The sequence below is a fragment of the Culex quinquefasciatus genome, chromosome 3 (genome assembly GCF_015732765.1).
Source record: "Culex quinquefasciatus strain JHB chromosome 3, VPISU_Cqui_1.0_pri_paternal, whole genome shotgun sequence".
In the NCBI taxonomy this organism is placed as follows: Eukaryota; Metazoa; Arthropoda; class Insecta; order Diptera; family Culicidae; genus Culex; species Culex quinquefasciatus.
In genome coordinates this window covers 84,170,881-84,193,058 of record NC_051863.1, presented here as the reverse complement: position 1 = coordinate 84,193,058, position 22,178 = coordinate 84,170,881, and the positions used below count along the sequence as shown (strand labels likewise).

The 22,178-nt window shown below is 37.0% G+C and overlaps 1 protein-coding gene across 1 annotated transcript in view; it reads right to left on the bottom strand.

Moving 5' to 3' along the window:
* The window catches only part of LOC6049666, a 56,321-nt gene that overhangs the window by 4,996 nt on the left and 29,147 nt on the right, over positions 1 to 22,178 (bottom strand). Inside the window, exons 2-3 of the mRNA XM_038261458.1 lie at positions 6,477 to 7,468; positions 464 to 701 (exon numbers count right to left, since the gene is read on the bottom strand). Coding sequence (XP_038117386.1) covers positions 464 to 701; positions 6,477 to 6,819 — 581 coding nt within the window. The 5' untranslated portion in view covers positions 6,820 to 7,468. The remainder of the gene's footprint in view (positions 1 to 463; positions 702 to 6,476; positions 7,469 to 22,178) is intronic.

The window sequence follows — 22,178 nt, the reverse complement described above, 5'->3', positions numbered from 1 at the left end:
ATTGTCCCATGTATTTTTTTACGATTTTGATTTTATGACATTTTTAAGTTTAGTTTGACGTGTACTTTAAGAAAAACACATAAAATCTGGTACTTTGAAAGAAACAACACCAAGTCTGTTTGTCCCATAGTTAAACTTCTACGCATAATTGTCCCACCAAGTATTTTCTTACACGGAATCATTAGTTTTACGAAACATAATGTCTTGTTTACCTGTTGTATATTAAGAGAATCACAAATAAGGGTGATAAACTGCTAACGGGGCGATTAGGGGCACAGAGCGAATAGGAACCTACGGGACAATTATGCGTAGAACCACAGAAATCTGTCGAAAAATTTCAATCGCGTTTTTCTCAGTTTTACTTTTTTGAACATGGGACAATTATGCGTAAAACGGCAGTACAATGAACTGAAAAAAGGGACGCTTCTCTCTATCCACATGTTTTGGGTTTTAAACGACTTACCTTCCGCCGGTAGTTGCAGGTGCACGTACTAATTTAACAGCAAATAAAAACTGGATGGCACACACCAGCAAGCAACAAAGGTTTAGTGAGAGGGATATAACAGAGAGCGCCAGCGTGACATCGTAAATAATGTCGTAGCCCTCGACGGCCAAACCAACGGTTGGCGGTGGAGGCTCCCGTCCTCCGGGGGAAATTTTTAACAAAAATATTAACGATAATAAAGCTAACAAAAGTGACACTGCAAGAAGAAAAGAAAAAAAAAGAAAAAATGTTAATAAAATAGAAAACCATCATTTATTTCAAGCGTTCAAGGGGACAAAAACTTCAAATAAAATTTGTTATTTGAAATTTGTGTGTTTAAAAATCAATTGATTAAAAGTGCGTTCAGGAGACTTGATCGCTATCCCTCAAGTTTAATTCATTGGTTTTTCGTTCATTTTCCTACATGGTTTTCTTTAGTATAGTTGTGTTTGTAAACATGCTTAATTTCGGTCTAAAAAATGTTCTTTTAAGTTTTTAAATATTTTACATACCAAACTTGCTATATTTTGAACACAAACGTTCAGGTTTTGTAAGAAATTGCTGTAACTAATAGAAAGTCAATAGTTTGGATGAACAAGAAACATTTTGCTTAATATTTCTTAAAAATGTTGAGTTACCCCTAACATTTTGAAAATGCCGGCTTTAAATATTTTGTGAAACGCTTGGCATGATTCGAAGAGTTCATCTGATTTAATACCCTTATCAGCCAAACATAGTTAAAATATAACGGCCGAGGTTGACTGGTTACGGTGTTCACTGTAAGTGAAGTTGTAAGCGAATGGTTCTGGCTTCGATTCCCATCTGCTCCCAACGAGAAAGTTAAGAACATAAAAATTTGAAATGATGAATATGAACGAAAAATCAAAGTCGCTCAAGGCGGGGTTCGAACCCCCGTCCTTTGGATTGGTCAGCAAAAACGGCGACTTGGTGAGCTTGGACTGGAATTAGGAATACTGTTGCAGAAAGCGAGTTGTGGCGTTATAACCACGGTAAATAGTGTCTCTCCCGAATGACCCATAGGGTTAAAGTTCACCTAATAAAATCAGGGGTACCGTAAACTGGAGTCAATCTGGTGAATTGGGACAGCATTTTTAACCATATTGGAACCCAATATTTTGATTTTTCTGGTTGGTTTCGGTTATAACAGACTCAGGGCAACAAAGTGTACATCCATTTCCAAATTTAAAAGCATTAAGTGCTCTAAAAACTGCTGTCCCTATCCAGACTGTAGTCCCGATTCACCCCAGATTACGGTACCAAACCTTCTTAGCATGGTGCTCTCAACGAATAAAACAAATCTCGGAGCGAATGGTGGTGTGTGCCCACGCTTCTTCCTCCCCTGTCGATTCAGAATTGTGTAGTTGTTCGAACACTCAGTGCTCAAACTCAACCCAATTACGAATCATCTCTGCGATACGGCTTTACGCAGTAGGCCTGGCCGCTTGAACGCTTGTGATGTTTCAATGCATTCTAATGCAATGGCGCACTACAAATGTTAATAAATGACAAGAAAAGTGCTAGGCGTAATCTAACCTAAGGCACTCTACAGGATCCCTTCGAAAGATTGGCTGCGCTAGGTCAAGTCTCCCACTCTCCCTAATGGCCTTAGAATAATTTGCTATTTTGAATTTTGCATAAAAACTTGCGAAAAACTGGTTTTATTTCAAAGTTTGTAGTTTGTTCATAAAAACTTCATTTTTAAAGCAGGATTATGGCCTATCCTTAGTGAGAAAGACAAAACGGTTTTGTCTGAAGGACAGAAGAAGTTTTCAGGAAACTGATGGGGCAGGGGGAGGGGCAGAATGGGCCACCCTTGGTATTGGGCTTTAGAATGGATTTTGACCAAATGTAAGGCAAGAGTCTTATATTGTCGCTCTGGCACTAAATCAAACTGAGCGATTTCCACTCTCGCCGCGCTTTTTCTGTCAAGCTGAAATTCAGTATTAGGTACTCGTTCAGTGTGTAAGCCTAGTTTGTTGTTATTCCTCTATCTTGTTATGATTGACGAAAATTTATGTCGATGGGTGAACACAACTTTTATTATTTATTTAATGTAGAACAAAATAAAATATCTGGTGCAACATTTGAAAGGGGCGCACAGTGGGCGAAATAAAACTCAAAATCGGACTTAATTGAACGCGGCTGGTTCCTGCCATGAAAAATAGTGTTTCTTATGCAAAAAAATCCAGGGAATCGATTGGTGGTGGTTTCATCCACCGCATGAAACGGCAAAGGGTCCACTTTGCCCCAATTCCCCATTTTTTAAATTTTATTCTTAAAAATCGGTCTGTATTTAGAGCGGAGGCTTTATGCGACCAGCCAAAATGCACTTAACTTATGTGAAAATGTCCCAGAAATCCAGTAGAAATAACCACTTGCACCGCAAAAATCAAACCATCTAGGGTCCATTTAACCCCAATTCCGCTATTAAAGCATTTTTGGTCGTTTTCAAATGTTAGGTCAGATTTAAAAAATCTGAAAATATTTTTATCGTTAAGATCAGACAATTTGACATAAGAATGACAGTTTGAACTTGATAGTTTGACACATTTATGTTGATAAATGGAACCTTTGCCGTTTCGTGCGATGGATGAAACCATCAACAATCGATTCCCCGGATTTTTTTACATATAAAACACTGTTTTTCATACCAGGAAACCAGCCGAGCTCAATTAAGTCCGATTTTGGGTTCCATTTCGCCCACTGTGGGGCGGTACGATATTGCTCTTACGGCCTGTCATTACACGCGTTTAAATGGGACGAAAGGCCGTAAGAGCAATGTCGTACCGCCTTTTTCAAATGTTGCTCCAGATATGTACTATTTCTACTTGGAGCAATGGACAACATCATCATCCAAACCAGGGAGGCGACATCTCACTACAGGCAGCTCACCCGCAGCCAACACAAGCTGTCAACTTCGGCACCAGAACAAAAGGGAGCTGTCAATTACGGCGCCGGCACAAAAGAACAGCTGTTCGTTACAGAACCAAAACAAAGCTACTGCGCACTGTAAAAAAAAGTACAAAAAACTGCAGGCATAAAATGAAAACAAAGTAATTATTGTTTTTATGTAAAATTTTACCGCAATGTACGTTTAAAGATTATTTTATGGTTCTGAGGTGATTTTTATCAATTTATTTGCCAAATAAACTACTAAATTTGGGATATTAAGCACACATCGAGCCGATGACCTCATTTAAAGTTTTACTTTTATCACATGAAACGTTTAACTTAACTACTGTGTAATTTGACTTTTACTACAGTAATTCTAATAACAAAAATTGAATTATTATTTAAAAAATATTTATGTTTTCACTGTGCACAGTTTGCGCGCGTTATCAATGTCAATTACCCAAGATGACGGCCTTTAGCATCCCCTGATCCAAACCTTCGACGGCAACACGCAAGAACTGGTAACTGGTACTATTTAGTTTAGTGCCAGAGCGACAAATGTTTTTTCAGTGACGTTTAAACTCGCGTTCAACACAACAAGTCCACTATGGGCCATCTCCATACAAACAGGTGGCCAAATTATTTTTTTGCTTTTTAAATGTTTTTTTCATACAAATTTGGGTAATTGTATGGTATTGAAATGATATACGTCGATTTTATGACTTTTTATGTTTTTCAATAGTTGATTGTTTATAATAAATAGTCTTTTCATACATTTGCAAGTGCAACAGAATTGCGTATATATTGTATTGCAAGTTTATATTATTAAATTATGGATAAGCTAATACATCCCCACTTTAAGGACACAACCCCTCCCTCCTCTTTCTTTCACCCCCTCTCCTTCTCCCCACCAACAAAATTTGGTTAAGCGTAATAAATTCATTCTAAGTCAAAAATTTATTATTTACTGCTGTGTGTTTCTTTTGTGAGTCCATGCCATATAACTTGAGACCCCACCCTCCACCCTTACGGACATAAATTGCGAAAATTTTAATTGTTAAATCAAATAACAGTAAAATTAATTTTATTCAAAATATTAATTATGAAGTAAAACGATAAAATACAAACCATATTCTTAAAATTCATTTGATTATAGAGTTTGTGACAGCTTCAGGATATGTTAAAGGTACTTTTTATGATGTTTTGTACTAACCAACATAGAACTTAGTTTCTCAGTTTCATGGATTGATCGCAGAAATTCATCATGCTAAGTAAACATTTTGCTGAATACTTTTTTCGGTATCAAACTGAGATTCTCCAGTTTCGCTTGAGAAACTTCGGTACGAATACCTTATTTTGACTAAGTTACTTAACTTTAAATGTAGGCAACAGAAAATTCCAATAAAGTCATTTCGAACTTCTTGAAACCAGGTATTGATTTTTGAAGCGACGATGCCCACGAAGTAGGTAGCAAAGCAAGAGAAATAAACGGGCGCATATGTAGATTGCAGCAAATTTTGATAAAACGTAAATGTTCAAAATGGCATAACTCCGAAAACGCAAAAAATCGCAGGCTGGAAATTTCAGCAATGTTAGATTATAATCCAATCTTTCAAGTGATCTTAGTTTCATGTTTAGCATCGGTTAGCAAAAAAAGTACTCGATTAACAAACACAAAAATATGTTTTGTCAAAAAATGCGATGAAAACTTCAGTTTTTGGTTTGGAAACAACATTTTATCTATTAATAGTTTCAAAGCTTATCTCATTACCTTTCCAACGATGTATAGTTGTCCTAATAAAACATTTAAAATGGCTGAGCTATGTTAAAATTAAACAATCAGCCTTTTTTACGAAAAACGCTAGTTTTTTACCCCATTTTTTGAGTTTCAGCTTGCGTATCTCCGTAATGAACAAAGATAGAGCTTTGAAAATTTGGATTTTTCTTAGTAAGAATGTTTACTTTCGAGAAAAAAATACCAAAAAATATTTGTAGAAGGTCACTTTTTTGAAACTTGGCCACCCAATGTACCATAGTGAAGTCGTTGCGCTCAGAAATACAGTTAAGGCATCATCCATAAAGTACGTCACGCTAAAATCAGCCAAAATTAACCCCCCCCCCCCCCCTTGTCACACTTTTCCTATACTTATAACATGCAATGTCATACTTGCTCAGAACTTGCTTGTACAAAAAAAAAATATGTCAACTATAACATCCTCATTAGAAATTTGAAACAGAAAGGGAGAGGAATTATAAAATAGACTTACAAAAACTAGATTATTTGGTTTAAAACATAAAAAAATATTCAGGGGCGCCAAAGCCAATTGTATGAATATTTCTACTGAAGTGTTTTTTGAAAATTCATTCTTTATGCTAAATTTATTTTTTCATCAAAGAAGGGGCGCTCAAGTGGCAGAAAGTTAAAGGAGTTCTAGAAGAGCTTCTCAAAATAAATACACGTTAAAGTTTGGACCGTTGTATAATGAAGTTTAAGTCATACCTTCCAGACTAATAAAAAATGCCCAACTATATGTTATTTTCACGTTAACTTGTCTGTGAAAAACAATCAGCCAAATTGTGGAAAAATTATGGTCATATCTTGAGCTTTTTGAAATAGGAATTATTTTAACATGAAAACACCTTACCTTTCTTTTGAAATTTTAACATCCTCGAGTTAAAAAAAATAGCAAATAGCAAAAAATTGCATACTATTCTTCAAAATACTAGAGTTTTGAGATTGTAAAACTGCTGTAAATTTTCACTTTTTTATTTGTTCAAGAAAAAAATGTTTTACAGAGCACATCACTTATTCACTTTCGGCTAAAAACTATCATTATCGATGTTATGAAATATGGGAACATATTCAGTCAACTTTACTCCTATTATAAATTTTCAATTCAACCTATCTTATAATATTTGAAAAATAAAACATAAAATAACGGTGTATCTGAATTAAACCATATTAAGGTCTCCAATTGCAATTATAAAATCAAAACTCATATTGAAGCAATCATTGAAAATTAATATCAATTTATCGGAGGGGCGCCGTGGACCCAAGGTACGGCTCTGATATACATACCTAAACATAGTAATCCTAAGCTCGTTAAAGCTTCTCGCGCACCTAGCCTATCCTTATTTATATTTACAGTAGTACTGCTCAGGATGTTATTGTTCGTTGTGGAGTTGTTATTGTTGTTGGTGGCGTTGTGGTGGTTGTTGTTGCTATTCGAAGACACTGAGGGTAGTGGCGTTATGAATGACGAGAGAATCCTCGGGGGCCCGCCATTCATGTGCTTCGTGGACGAAGGTGTAACTGACGTGTTCGACACTGTTGAAACGTTCAGCGGTTGGGACACCCGGTTTAAACCCCGTGCTGACCGATTTTGACCAGACACGGGGCCAGAGTGTATATGTTTCAGCATTTAACGTGTTCCAGTTCCCAGTGGATTACATTTTCACTATAACGGCATTTGAAACGCTGCTGAGGTTGGCTTTTCGTTGGTACTATAACTATACCAACTTCACTCATAGTAGGTACTTTCGTCTCCATTAATGAGCACATCTGAAGAACTTCAACCAGTTTGGTTCTTTCGTCGTCGTCTTCGTGGACTTGTTTATCACGACATCTCAACTCGCTTTGGCTCCATCAAATACACCCACATCATTTTCATCAACACTATTTGCGACTTAAAAAGTGACTTCACAGTTTTCGGTTTCAAGTTGTCTTTGACCACCACTACAAATTTATTAATTTCTTCCGGTTTCACAAAAAAACCCTCATCGGAAACGAAGAAAACGCAGTTAACCGAACATTTTTTTTCCCAAGCACAAGGGCACTTTAACACTAGCACACCTCCGACGAAGAAGACGAACACCGTGGCAAGCCTAATTGCAAACGCTCACATTTCTTAACCGCCTGTCCGCCGTTGTGGATGCTGTGCTGCCTGGTGATCTTCACAGCCTCGTCTGACGCGCGAATGTGAAATGCGCCAAGCGATGGGTTGCGCTGCGCGCCGGTTCTAGCGACTCTGAAGAATGTGGTTGAAATGTTGTTTTTACGATGTGGAAAAACTGGAATTGGACATAAGAGAAGAGAGAATGAAGCAGTTGAGCGAAGAGTCGACTGAAAATGTCAATACACAACTACAGTTATATTTAGAGGGAAAGGCACGCAAACAACTCCGCGCCCGAGACGGCTTTGCAAAGCCTGCGAGGCATCGATTCAATGGGTCGAATACGATATTGAACCGTCCGCGAATTACTCCCAGAGCGCAGACGACCTCGTTGCTAAAGCATTCCTGAGTTTTGTTCGGTTGTAATACCGATTCTATTATTATACTCTCCCTCTCGGACTAGCATCCAACTATCGAAAACGAAGAGATGAAATCAATCAACGGATGTTTTCCTAGTTTCACAAAATAATGGCAGTCGTTCAAAAACATGTATCACTGTTTTAGCTGTTTTAGCATAATAAAATTACAATATTTATACATCTTAAAAGCTCTCAGCATTCATGCAGGGTTATTCACATTTCACATAGATTCCGTTAATTATGCCAGAATCTTTAGCAATTGCCCTAGCGTAACCTATCAGAGTCGATAATAAATGCTACAAGGTGAAGTGAAGTTAATTGCACACGTAGATGTACATGTATACGGTAGACAAATTAATGATATAATAATGGAGAACATGCATTCATTATAAACCTGACTGTGGACAGGTCTGCGCGATCATGCTATCAACAAAGGGCACAGATTGCTTGGAAGATCACTATTTTACAGCGATTTGTACTGAAGGAAGAAACTGAGTAACGTCAATGGAGCATTTCCATTCGAGCAGTTTTTGCTTTTTTCTACAATGTATTCCTTATGGGAGAACTGTCATTTCTACCACTCGAATCGGGTGCTCCAATGGGAAAATTGGGACTACAGTCTAAACAGGGACCGAAGGTTTTAGCACACTGATAACGTTTGGAAATCAATGTAATACTTTGGTCCCTATTTGACCCATTTGTTTCGTTCGCATTCGATGACGGTACATTGAAACAAATCCAAATCTTCTTGTACATGTGGCTTAAATTCGATTTGAATTCCAAGTGGTTCAATGATTGAGTCTAAGAGAGTTTAATCGAAAGATCTATTTTAAACAATGTACTCAAAATTAGTTCAAAAATAAAACACAAGGTTTGTTGTCAAAACCTAAAATTTGTAAAGTGTATGTATATAGAAAAACTAACTTAATCCACCTATGTGGTTGGTGCTTCCTCACTCTTTTCCAACAATGGGTGATATGTGATATAATGGGTTTGGACACAAATTTCGTCTAATTTTGTAAAGTTCCGAATACAAAAACACACATATCACTCAAGGGCTCATAAGTGGTCATAGCTTGAGACAGGGTTGCCAGATCTTCAATGTTTTATACTCGTTGGAAAGGTCGTTCGATTACCTAACCATCGGTGGGTCGGATGATGGATCCGGACATTGTTTACATGCATTTAAGTGAGATCCGGCTACAAAAAAAGTACATAAATATCACTTAAGTGGTCAAAACTCGAGACAGGGTTGCCAGATTTTCAATGTTTTGGACTCGTTGGAAAGGTCTTTCGATTACCTAACCAACGGTGGGTCGGATAATGGATCCGGACATTGTTTACATGCATTTAAGTGAGATCCGGATACAAAAAAGGAAGTAAATATCATTTAAGTGGTCAGAACTCGAGACAGGATTGCCAGATCTTCAATATTTTGTACTCGTTGGAAAGTTCTTTCGATTACCTTACCGACGATGGGTCGGATGGTGGATCCGGACATTGTTTACATACATTTAAGTGAGATCCGGCTACAAAAAAGTACATAAATATCAGGACTGGTTTAGTGGGTCGGGAAAATCCTTTTTCCCAACCCCACACTACCTGAGAAATTAATTCTCAGGTGTCTGGTAGCAGATTCCGACCTTGTAAAAAACACACATACTCACACATACACACACATACACACACTTACACACACATATACACACACACATAAACATACACACAGACATTTGTTCAGTTTTCGATTCTGAGTCGATATGGTGTCGATCAAGGTGGGTTTTCGAGCTTTAAATAAAAAGTTAAATTTTAGAACAGGATTATAGCCTTACCTCAGTGAGGAAGGCAAAACGTTACTTAATCCACCGTTAGGTGGTTGGTGCCTTCCGCACATTTAGACGGTAATGCTATCCAAAATATATACAAAAGGGCGGACCTTTCACTGTTCTACCAACTTGATTCATTATTCATACCATCAGATGGGGTAGTCAGATCTTCATAATTCAGATAGTTTCAACTTATGTGCTTATTACTTTTGATAGGGTTGTCAGATCTGCAATCTATTGAACTCGTTGAAAAGGTCTTTTAATTACCTATCCAACGACAAGTCGCATGATAGATCCGGACGAAATATATGAGACCCGGCCTCTAAATAACACTTAAAGTTAATAACTTTTGATAGGGTCGTCAGATCTTCAATCTTTTGAACTCGTTAAAAAGGTCTTTCGAATACCTTTCTAAAAATGTGTAACATGACGAGATTTCTTACAAAAACCACCCTTTTTACAATCTTCCGGACATTTGTTAAAATCGTTTTTGCCTTTCTTACTAAAGAAAGGTATAGGTTTTACTTTAAGCCAGGACGTCATTTCCAGCTTCGTAAATATGTCGATTCAGCATGAATTTTAAACCGAAAAATCGCTAAAAAATCACACTGCATCGATTTTCGACGCTCTATCGATTCACCTTGATAGAACTCGTCTATCTCGAACGCTCGATTTTTGAGATAATAAATTCCGTGGAGGTCGAGTGATGTTCGTATGTGGTAAAATTTTGCAAAATTTTGTGTCGCGCCGTTCTCAGCTCCCATAAATCCGATTTCGATTCTCCTAAATGCAGATGAAAGCTAGTGTGCTGAACCTGGGCGAGTTGCCGCGCAAATTTCGAAATATCCATCTGTTTTCGGATGCGGCCAGACTTTTCCAGAAAATACACAGTTTCCAAATGAAAATATGGTCCAATTGTTTCATTTTCATATCTTTTATTTATCTCAAAAATTGCATTTTTCGAGCTCTACAACCTCCCAAATTTTCATCCAGATTCATAATATGGTTCTGGAGTTAGAGCCGTTTGATTGACCTACCATAAGAAACAAAATCCCTAAAAAAAGGTAAAAGCCCACCTGGTGACCTTCGCCAACATTTTTCATTTCTGATTTTATTCGAAATTTCTTGCTACATTCATAGTACAGACCTGAGTCGGGCGGAGAAGAATACACCTAGTTGTCAGTGTCAGCCACTTGCGAACTGTCAGTGAGAGCCGCCTTCAATTTTTGTTACTGTTCTTATTTGGTTAGAGCAGTATTGTGTTTGAAGGAAAATAAATTTTAAAAAGTTTTTAAATTTGCAAATGTTTTTTTCAGACTGAGACAATTCATTAAATACAAAAGAGGCTAAAATAAAATAAAATAATTAACTTTATTTATTTGTCAATTTTTGCTAATTTTTGATAAGATTTAGTTGAAAATATGTATTCATGAGATATATTTCCAATATGACCATAAATCAATCAATGTTATGTCTTACATATATGTACTTAAACTAAGACTTATTTAGTTAGTAGTAGTTAGTCAATGTGTTTAAATATATAAATCGTTCAGTACAACCCGAGCTGTGGAGGAAGTGAAGCAAATTCTTTGAACGAAAATAGGAACAAAGAAGGAAAAACGGCGAGCTGGAGGTTGACATGAATAAAAAGGAAGCAGAACGATTTAATTTTTTTTTTTTTTTTGAAAAAAAAAATCATCGTAGGTAAAATTTGCCTAAAAATCAAGATCGTTCAATTTAACATTAGCCACCGTTTTTCAAACAATCGCTCTGCATAGCCGGCATCTCGGAAGAATGATCATGTCACAGCGAATTCACTTCACTTCCTCCACAGCTCGGGTTTTGCATTTTATTGCAACCAGAATGGAAAATGACAGAAAACAAAGTCCGGCAGTACCGGCGCTTAAGGCGCTGTAGTTTCCTGCGCTGTCGGGTGCGGTTCCGGATAAAAACAGAAGAATCGCCTTCGACAAGCAGGAAGCAGCAAACAAAATACTGGCCCCTCACGCCTTTGGAGTCACGAAGGAACAAGGCAAGGAGGTACTCTACAGTTCGGCTGAGCTGTGGAGGATCTTCAACGAGTTCAGCACCCAGCTAAAAAAAAAATCATTATTTTTTATGTAACTTTCATGATTTCTGGTCCTACCCTCGTCTCGGCACCGAAGAGGACCTAATAAAAATAAGTAATGAATAAAAAAAAATTGGCGGAGAAAGTTGCATCACATGAGTCATGCACGATCTTGAGCACTATTTTGAAATGTGCTGCAAGAAAATTTGTATTGTCAAGAAGGGCAGATGACGACTGACTGGAAATTTAAATGGGAAGAGAAATTATCTTGCACAAAAAAACAAAAAAAAAACAACAAGAAAATGAATAAGAATAAGAAGACCTCTTCGCTTCTCCCTCCCAGGTACAGACCATGACTGAGCATCTGAAACATATTCGACATCGATCGGCAATCCCGATCAATTTTTAGAACGATTTACTTTTTGCCTTTCTTACTAAAGAAAGGTATAGGTTTTACTTTAAGCCAGGACGTTATTTCCAGCTTCGTAAATATGTCGATTCAGCATGAATTTTAAACCGAAAAATCGCTAAAAAATCACACTGCATCGATTTTCGACGCTCTATCGATTCACCTTGATAGAACTCGTCTATCTCGAACGCTCGATTTTTGAGATAATAAATTCCGTGGAGGTCGAGTGATGTTCGTATGTGGTAAAATTTTGCCAAATTTTGTGTCGCGCCGTTCTCAGCTCCCATAAATCCGATTTCGATTCTCCTAAATGCAGATGAAAGCTAGTGTGCTGAACCTGGGCGAGTTGCCGCGCAAATTTCGAAATATCCATCTGTTTTCGGATGCGGCCAGACTTTTCCAGAAAATACACAGTTTCCAAATGAAAATATGGTCCAATTGTTTCATTTTCATATCTTTTATTTATCTCAAAATTGCATTTTCGAGCTCTACAACCTCCCAAATTTTCATCCAGATTCATAATATGGTTCTGGAGTTAGAGCCGTTTGATTGACCTACCATAAGAAACAAAATCCCTAAAAAGGTAAAAGCCCACCTGGTGACCTTCGCCAACATTTTTCATTTCTGATTTTATTCGAAATTTCTTGCTACATTCATAGTACAGACCATGACTGAGCATCTGAAACATATTCGACATCGATCGGCAATCCCGATCAATTTTTAGAACGATTTACTTTTTGCCTTTCTTACTAAAGAAAGATATAGGTTTTACTTTAAGCCAGGACGTCATTTCCAGCTTCGTAAATATGTCGATTCAGCATGAATTTTAAACCGAAAAATCGCTAAAAAAAATCACACTGCATCGATTTTCGACGCTCTATCGATTCACCTTGATAGAACTCGTCTATCTCGAACGCTCGATTTTTGAGATAATAAATTCCGTGGAGGTCGAGTGATGTTCGTATGTGGTAAAATTTTGCAAAATTTTGTGTCGCGCCGTTCTCAGCTCCCATAAATCCGATTTCGATTCTCCTAAATGCAGATGAAAGCTAGTGTGCTGAACCTGGGCGAGTTGCCGCGCAAATTTCGAAATATCCATCTGTTTTCGGATGCGGCTAGACTTTTCCAGAAAATACACAGTTTCCAAATGAAAATATGGTCCAATTGTTTCATTTTCATATCTTTTATTTATCTCAAAAATTGCATTTTTTGAGCTCTACAACCTCCCAAATTTTCATCCAGATTCATAATATGGTTCTGGAGTTAGAGCCGTTTGATTGACCTACCATAAGAAACAAAATCCCTAAAAAAAGGTAAAAGCCCACCTGGTGACCTTCGCCAACATTTTTCATTTCTGATTTTATTCGAAATTTTTTGCTACATTCATAGTACAGACCATGACTGAGCATCTGAAACATATTCGACATCGATCGGCAATCCCAATCAATTTTTAGAACGATTTACTTTTTGCCTTTCTTACTAAAGAAAGGTATAGGTTTTACTTTAAGCCAGGACGTCATTTCCAGCTTCGTAAATATGTCGATTCAGCATGAATTTTACACCGAAAAATCGCTAAAAAATCACACTGCATCGATTTTCGACGCTTCGTCGCCAATTCGACAAGTTGTCAAGTTGAGCTTCGAATACTGGCGCGAGAATGCTGGCGCATATGTTTCGGCTCGACTTATACTCGTTCATAGTAGCTTGTCTACCGATGTTTCCTTCAACATGTAAGATATCGTAGCTTTTCGGTTTCTTTTGCTCTGTCCGTTTTTGCATAACTGTCCAATGTTGATGCAAAAACTTTTTTGACATAGGACATTCATCCGGGCACAATCAATTTGTTTCCCGTGTGCTCCTAAAATCGCCTTTAAGTAGGCTTCATTTGTCGTGTTGTTTTATTTAACAGAGTTCATTGGATTCCAATAGGAGCTTTCGAAGCTTCTAAGCTTTATATCGTTTTCAAAGTTTTCAATGCTCGCGACGCCAATGGCTATCTACCTAAGGTATTGCGATTGAGTGTGTAGTGGTGCGGTTGTAAAAATATCTATCTCTGACTCTCTCACTTTCGTAGACGCTTCTCACTGTGCGGTTAACTCGGTTTTGCTTTGCGCCTGCTTTGTTCGGTTTTTGGGCTCGTAAACCAAAACCGCGGTGTGTGTCGTCACTTGCGCATTGGAAGCTAAGAATTTGTACGATTAAAAATATTCGATAGGTGAAAATTGCGTTTTCAATTTCTTTTAGAAAACACATCATTAATAATACCTTGCTTTCATCATAAGATTTTTGATTTTTGTGAATTGAGAGAAGTTATATTCTTTAGTAAGAAAGGCTCTATCTCACCCCTGGTGGGATTAAATCGGGTTTTTAGCATATCTTTTGAAGTACTTAACTAAACTTTATCATTTATACATATATAAATATACATTTTTATGCATGTTTTTTTTTGTGAAACACAAATATGATAAAATTATCACCAAAAAATGGGATCTAAGGGGTCTCCGAGCAAAAATTTACAATCAAAAAATTCACTAAAAGTAAAAGTATCTATTTAATATGTTAAACTGCCTTACCCAAAGTCTCAAATGTCCCTTACAAGCTGCAGGTCGAACCGAGTTGATATCTGGATGGAACAGTTTTTTTTTTAGTTTGAAAATTATGCTATTTTTTCACTAAAATGCCAGATGCTAGTTTTATATGTACAAACAACCCCTGAAACTTTCAGGCAGATTGGTATGGTCGATGCGAGATGGGTATGCTTTGCTCGTGGACTTGCTGAAGAATTTCGTTTTTCGAGTGATTTTTTAGCCTTTCCTCAGTAAGGTGAGGAAGGCAAAATTAACATAATACACAGGTCTCTCGATAACCTAACCAACGAAATGTCGGATGGTGGTTCCTGACTAAGTAACCTGTGTGGTACGAGCTCTGTCGCCGTTATCACACCAGCTTAAACTGTCAAAATTGTACCAGCATTTCAAGGCTTTCAACGCTCATGGTATGGCAGATTTTCAAATCAAAGTTTTTTTTCTAAGTTTTTTTTTTATTTTATTAGCTTTTAAGGCTTTTAATGAATTTTTATACTTATAAATTGAAAGTTGACAGATTTGTTTATGTCAAGCTTCGTGTGTGTAGGGGAGAGTGGGGAGACTTGATCCCCTTTTTTGTATCGCACATAACTCTGTCAATTTCTCACAAAACTATGATCTTTTTGCATGAATTGAAAGCTTAAACATTCAACTATGTTTGGCTGATAAGGGTATTTCATCAGATGAACTCTTCGAATCATGCCAAGCGTTTTAAAAAAAAATATTTTGAACCGGCATTTTCAAAATGTTGGGGGTAATTTGATCCCCTTACCACATTTTGAAGAAATCTTAAGCAAAATGTTTCTTATTAATCCAAACTTTTAATTTTCTATAAGATACAGCAATTTCACATTAAACCTGTACGTTTGTGTTCAAAAAATAACAAGTTTAGCATGTAAAATATTTAAAAACTTAAAATTTTCTTTTTTAGACCAAAATTGAGCATGTTTACAAAAGCTGGTAATTTGTGTTTACAAAACTTTTGAAAAATAGTTCAAACTGCAGTTAGTTATGTACAACTATACTGAAGGAAACTATGTACGAAACCCCAGCCAAATTATTTAATCTTGAGGCTGATTCCAGTGACTGTAAAAATGCAGGGATCAAGTCTCCCTAAACGCACTTTTTTAAACAATTGATTGTAAAAATAGTATGACGATAAATTTAACGTCAAATGCGTAAGGGTTTTGGAGTTGATATGTTTATCAAACAATTCATGTATAAAAATTATTTTTTTGAATAATTTTTGAATGTTTTCTATACATATAAAAACAAAGAAAAAGATCTCTTGGAAGTTTTTTGCAGCTCGTTTTAGAAAAATGTGTGTAACTCAATCTAAACATTTTTTATTTTTTTCTTTGTTTTCTACAATGAGTTTTAGTCAATTTCGCACAACTTTCTAGAACAAAGCTAATTGTTTTACTCACATGCTGACGAGATACAGGCTTGGGATCAAGTCTCCCCGGGGATCAAGTCTCCCCACTCTCCCCTACCGGGTTCGAGTATGCTTTGAGCTATTTCGTTAGACAATTTTAAACCGATCAAAGAAATTGTTTGAAAAAATCGTTGTTTTGTGAGTTATTTTTATTATGTTTACTCTTTTGTGATTTATAAATCAAATCTGGATTTGTTTCAGATTCTTGATGGCCGCAATCTGCGTTAAATTTGACGTTAAACGTGGTTTTAATTTTGCGAAATTTAATCAGTTGTAAATGGTGGAGCAAAAGAACAACTGTGTGAAAACATTTAAGAATGATCATAAAAAAGCTCATAGGGAATAATTTCAGCCCCTTTAAAAACATTTAAAAAAAAAATATGATAAAATTTACATGATATCACTTTAATATCTGGCATACCATAATTTTCTATGTATCTTGACCATAGCTCACAGCACGTACGACCTGAGTTAGTAACCATACAGATGAGTGAGATCCGGCTTCAAAAAACTACATAAATATCTTGAATTTTTTAGGTCCTACATTTACAAAAGTTATTAATATCACTTAAGTGGTCATATGTACCATGTGACAGAGTTACAAGATCTTCAACCTTTTAGACTTGTTGTAAAGGACTTTCAACTACGCTTCCAAAGATTTACAACATGATGGCATATGAGACGATGTCCGGTCACTTATCTAACTCCCCGATAGATGCAGAATTACATTGCTATTCATATAATTTGAAGTATCGTCAACTGGGGCGAATCGGTATTGCTGCTTAAACCTTTTTTCTGCAAAATATTTGGATATTTTCGACTGGTTAAAAATAGAACAGACACAGAACAACAAAAATAGTAATAGGGTCATACAAATTTCGGCATTTTTTATGACCCAATTTCACCCCCCAGACCCAATGTCACCTCTGATGACAAAACTGCTGTCCCTAGTCAGATTGCAGTCCCGACGGTACTGATTTGGTGATTCTTTGTCTGTTCTAATCAAAAATATCAAAATATTGTGCAAAAACTTGGCTATATAAGAAGTCGAATGCAATCAGTTTGGTTTAAATCGCTTCAGCCATAGCTGTTTAAACTAAGTGACATTATCACCTAAACTCCCAAGCTCAAAAAAGGGGAATTTGTAAGGAAAGTGCACATAGTGTGATGAAACATCTAAACAATTCAATGTTGACAGAAACCTAGAACTACGTTTCGTTCAGAAACTCATGCCAAACATTTTGCTACAAAAAGCTCAAGAAAAGATGATTTCTATAAAAAGTACTATAACACCTACTATTACAAAAATAAAAAAAAAGGTGCAAAAAAAGTTTGTAAACCTTTTGAAAAATTAACATAAATAAAGTTATTTGTTGACAAATCACCATAAATCCAGTCTCCCAACTCCAAATAGGCATCTTTGACTGATTAAAAAAAATATTTGGATTGAATATAAAGTTTGCTTACTACTTAGTATCAAAGTTTATATAACTCTGCAAATTCTATATCAAACTTATTTAAACTCAATTTTGCAAACTTTTAATTTAACTAAATGTCAATATATTACCATAGACACCGTTTTAGGGGTCTTTGTATCGAATTTCGTAACAACCCAGAATTACGTCGTCAGAAAATCCGACGGCATTCGAACCAGTCTACGATTCACAAATCAACGTTTGTGGCATCGGAAAGAGCATAAAATTTCCGATCTTTTGATACCCAAACATCTAGGTGTTTTATAAAACCCACGTTTTAAAATACCTGAGCAAAAAGTAAGTTTTATCCACGAGAACAATTCGTTCGGATGCCTGCAGATTTTCCGACGACGTAATTTTTGGTGTGGTTTTACAGACGAGTTTTAATCCCTGTGTTGCTTTTAGGAGGATGGCAGCAACCATCTTCTGGTGGATTAAGGTCGTAGAAGGTGTCCTTTTCTCTTGGGGCAATTTCTGTCAATGATGGTTCTGAATTCAGGGTCCAGAAATAGTAAATTGAAATGAAAAAATAATCACTATATGTGAAATGCTTCTACAAACAACACAAAGAAAGCCATTTTTTGATTGATACATTCTGAATCAAGATTTGAATGTTTTTCTAAAACAAACATGGCCGCCAAATGGCCGATCTGGAATGATGCCTTCCAGAGCCTTAAGTAACGTTTTTTTCTTATTTTACTGAGTGGTGGGGATCATGTCTCTAACTCGTTATCACCATTTGAAAATGTTACAGGACAATTTAAAAAAAATGTTAAAAGATGATGACTTTTTTTCTAAAATTATTTTTATTAGGTCCTTTTCAGTACTGGGACCTGGTTAGGACCGAGTCGGCTTTTGTAATTACATTTTTTTTAAAAGCTAAGAGTAATTACAGAGGATCTTGTGTGAAAATGTTATTGGGAGGGGAGCCGATTACCCGCGGCCTACTCGGGGTAACGAAGGACCTTTAAGCTAAGAACAAGATTGTCCGTTTGACGCAGACGCAAACGCAGAATTTTGCGCCAGTTCGATTTTTCCATGATCTGTCAGTCGAACATTCTACAGGGGTTGCTTTGTTCAATGTTCGATGATAGGCAGGCTATGATGACAGGCGCAAATTTTTGCGTTTGCGTCTGGGCCGAACGGACAAACTTGTTCTTAGCTTTAAAGATGTTCAATGAAACTAAACAGGTGCTCACCCTACACTATCCATATGTTGTCACGTGCTAGTAAATAGAAAAAGAGCGCGCGCGTGGACAAAACACCCTCCTTTAAATGGTTTCGATTCCCATCCTGCCGTTCGTCCGTTGTGATCAGCCAGGCGGAAATCATGTGTAAATATCGAATATGAAGAAGAAAGAGCAAAAGAGGAGCCCTAGGAATAAAAATGCAACAATACGGCTGGCTGAGTCCCTTTTCAACAAACAGGATGTTAGGCAGCATATGTCGCAACTGAACGGTGGAAAGTTGGAAATGTGACGGTTTAAAATTCACCTGCCGATCTGAAACGAGGTGAATCTTTATGTTTTGAAAAAAAAAACTGCTTGTTGTTACTAACAAGTAACTGTATTACATTAAAAGTAAAAAAAAAGATACACCGTAAGCTTGCACTATATTGTGAAGGTGTCGAGTGTCGTTAAGCTTACAATCAAACTCACTGCGACCTTGGCTGACGATAATCTCATTACAGAAGCGCATTCATTTCTATTTTCTATTGGATGAGCCGCTTGCATGCACCAGTGACACTGTGACCAACATTTTCTTTTCGTTTTATAACCTGCCTGGCAACCTTCTTGAGCCGGTATGACAAATATCCAGCTCTCTTGGATTGACAACTCTTTTATAACCTGTACGATAGTTAGCACAGGCTTTTAAATGACATAATTGACCCCAGAAAGAGAGCGATAGAGTCATTTACTGTGATTTTACCATCCTCTGAACAACCGCTTCCAGCTTTTTTTTTAACATGCAACTGCACAAGATTTTTTCTCGTTCCTCACTTATGTAGAGAACGTAGCCCTTACTCAAGAGCTAACGGTTTAACTTCTGTCGACTTCACCATTATAGATGAGGCGCTTGCTCTGCGTTTTATTTACTTGGTTTTTTATTTTGTATTTTTAATTTCATACATGTTTAACAATACATTTTCGACTAATAAGAGTTTTGTTTTCAAATAAACGGTAGAATTTATGAATTGTTATTCATATTGATACCAATGGAAAAGAAAAGCGGAGCAAAAAACAAGCTGAGCATATTTAGATTATTTAGTCTCTCCAGCTGCATGCTTCGTTTGACCCAATATCTAGGTGATGTATGATTAGACCAGGCCAGGGCTTAGATCATTTGGGTTAATTTTCATGCGAGAAAGAGAGAGGGTGAAAAAGAAGACTTTATCAAAACGAACAAACGGCATAAATACTGAAGATCGCCGTTCATCCGACTTGTTGAACTGTTTAGCGCGAACTCTTCCAAAGTGTCAGTAAGTGAGTAAGCTAATCCAAAATTCATCCGCGGACTCACGTTCCAACCATCAACACCCGGGTAAACTCGGGATGGATGGAAGAAAATGAAACAATTTAGAGCATCTATATCCGGTGAGACCAGGTTGAAAACGGCAGGTCCGCATAAAGGCAAATGTCCATTGTTTGATGCGCTCGAAAAGTCTTAATGGTGTGAACTTTTTCCCAGCTTTCCTCGGTTTTAATTTTCATCGGGAATGTTGGCAGGTTTATAATGTAAACTGAAAACAGTGGATTCTAAGAGCTTGTTTTATTTGAAAAGTAGACAACATTGTGTTTCAAGTTTGAAATGTTCATAGATATTGCCATTACAGAGACAAATGTCGCAAGCCAATCTATTAAGTCAATTTTTTTGTAAGATATATATATTAGGGTGGGTCATTTTTCCGAAAGTGCTTGGATCCGGCTGAAATAAGGGCCATCTTGTTGGGGGTACCCATAGGGACTCTCATATCAAATTTGAGCTCATTTGGTTGAAAACTGGCTTGTCGCTCGGGGGTTAAAGTTTACATGGAAATTACTATGGAAAACGCGTACTTTAACTTCAAACGCTCCTACAAGCTTTGCGACAAACTTTAGACCACACTTACACTAGGTAGCCGAGTCGGGGTGGTCCAAGGAACATTTTTCTCTAAGGGTTCATGGTCATCCGTTCAACCCTCAGTTTGCGCAAAGCTGAAACATCCGGCGACGCCGGAATTCTTCAAAATCTCTGTTTTAACTGTCTACGCATGCTAAGAAACTGTGAATAAATAAGAAACACGACGCCAAACGTCATCGTCGGCTATAGGAGATTGTGACGGCTCGCCTCACCGGAACGTCGAGTTTGATATCGCAGCGGTTTCCGGAGATTTCCAGCGTTGGATATTTGCTGATTGTGAGGTGACCGAAGAAAATACCAGCAGTTTGTGACCGTGCCATTTAGACACGTCCAGAATACGCTTGAAGTGATGGCATTAAAAAGTGTAAATTTCTGCTTTTTTTCTCGCCGCAGGGTCCCCCTCAAAGTTCACCTCATCAACAATGTGAACCAGACTAGTAGAAAAAACTGTCCCGCCCGTGAACACCTTCTCTGAATTCTTGCTCAACATAATGTAATGATTATGAAGTGCTTTCCGGACGTGGCCTGGAAGAAGGTGTCCAAAATGGCGACCCTGAATTAGTTCTATTTTTGTGAAATTGTGAAATCGAATAAAATACGCTGTTAAAGTAATTTTTGTACAATGGTTTTTACATTTCGTTCATAGATCGAGAAAAAGCGGTGAACGCGTTAGTTCTACCGCTTTACTCAATCCCAAGTTAGGGCCAACACAACTGGAGACAGTTTTTTTTTTAGATCGGCAATTTTCAACGCTCCATATAGATGGACAATATTGTACTGCAAGTTGTTTTTTCTAAGCAGCAATTGATGTAACGATCATAACTTCTAAAAAAAAAAACAAAAAGTTCCAGGAATTCTACAAAAGCACTTCAAAATAGCAATAGAATAGCAATTTGGAGCGTGGAAACTTTATTCTAGAGCTCTTTCAAATTCTTGTGAAGGTTTGAAGAGGATTTTATCCTGCCACTTTCCATTCTATAGAAAATCTCCTGTAACTATTTGTTAATTGAGATTCTAAGATAAGTGATCGAAGATTGGCCATTACACTAAAATCTGGTTTCACATCTTCAAATGACGCTTCTCTGATTTTCTCAAAACTTCCAAAATAAAACTAATCTGGGATCAAATGGCCCATTTACGATTTTTTTGAATTTTTCAATCTTTCATGAAATGCAACATATTTTGTAATTCGACCAGATGCAACAGGTCGCCAACAAGAGCCCGTGCTTGTTCTAGTTACTTCGCAACAAACTCTTTCCGTGCCATTGGACTCAGTCTGAATTGTACCGGAATGTCACCATAATAATAATTTGGGATTTTTTAAATACTCAGTTGTTCTTATTTGCAGCATTTTTTATTTAGAACCTTCAATTTTCTCTAACAATTTCACTATACAACATAAAAAGCTTGCAATCAGCAAATATCCAACGCTGGAAATCTCCGGAAACCGCTGCGATATCAAACTCGACGTTCCGGTGAGGCGAGCCGTCACAATCTCCTACAGCCGACGATGACGTTTGGCGTCGTGTTTCCTATTTATTCACAGTTTCT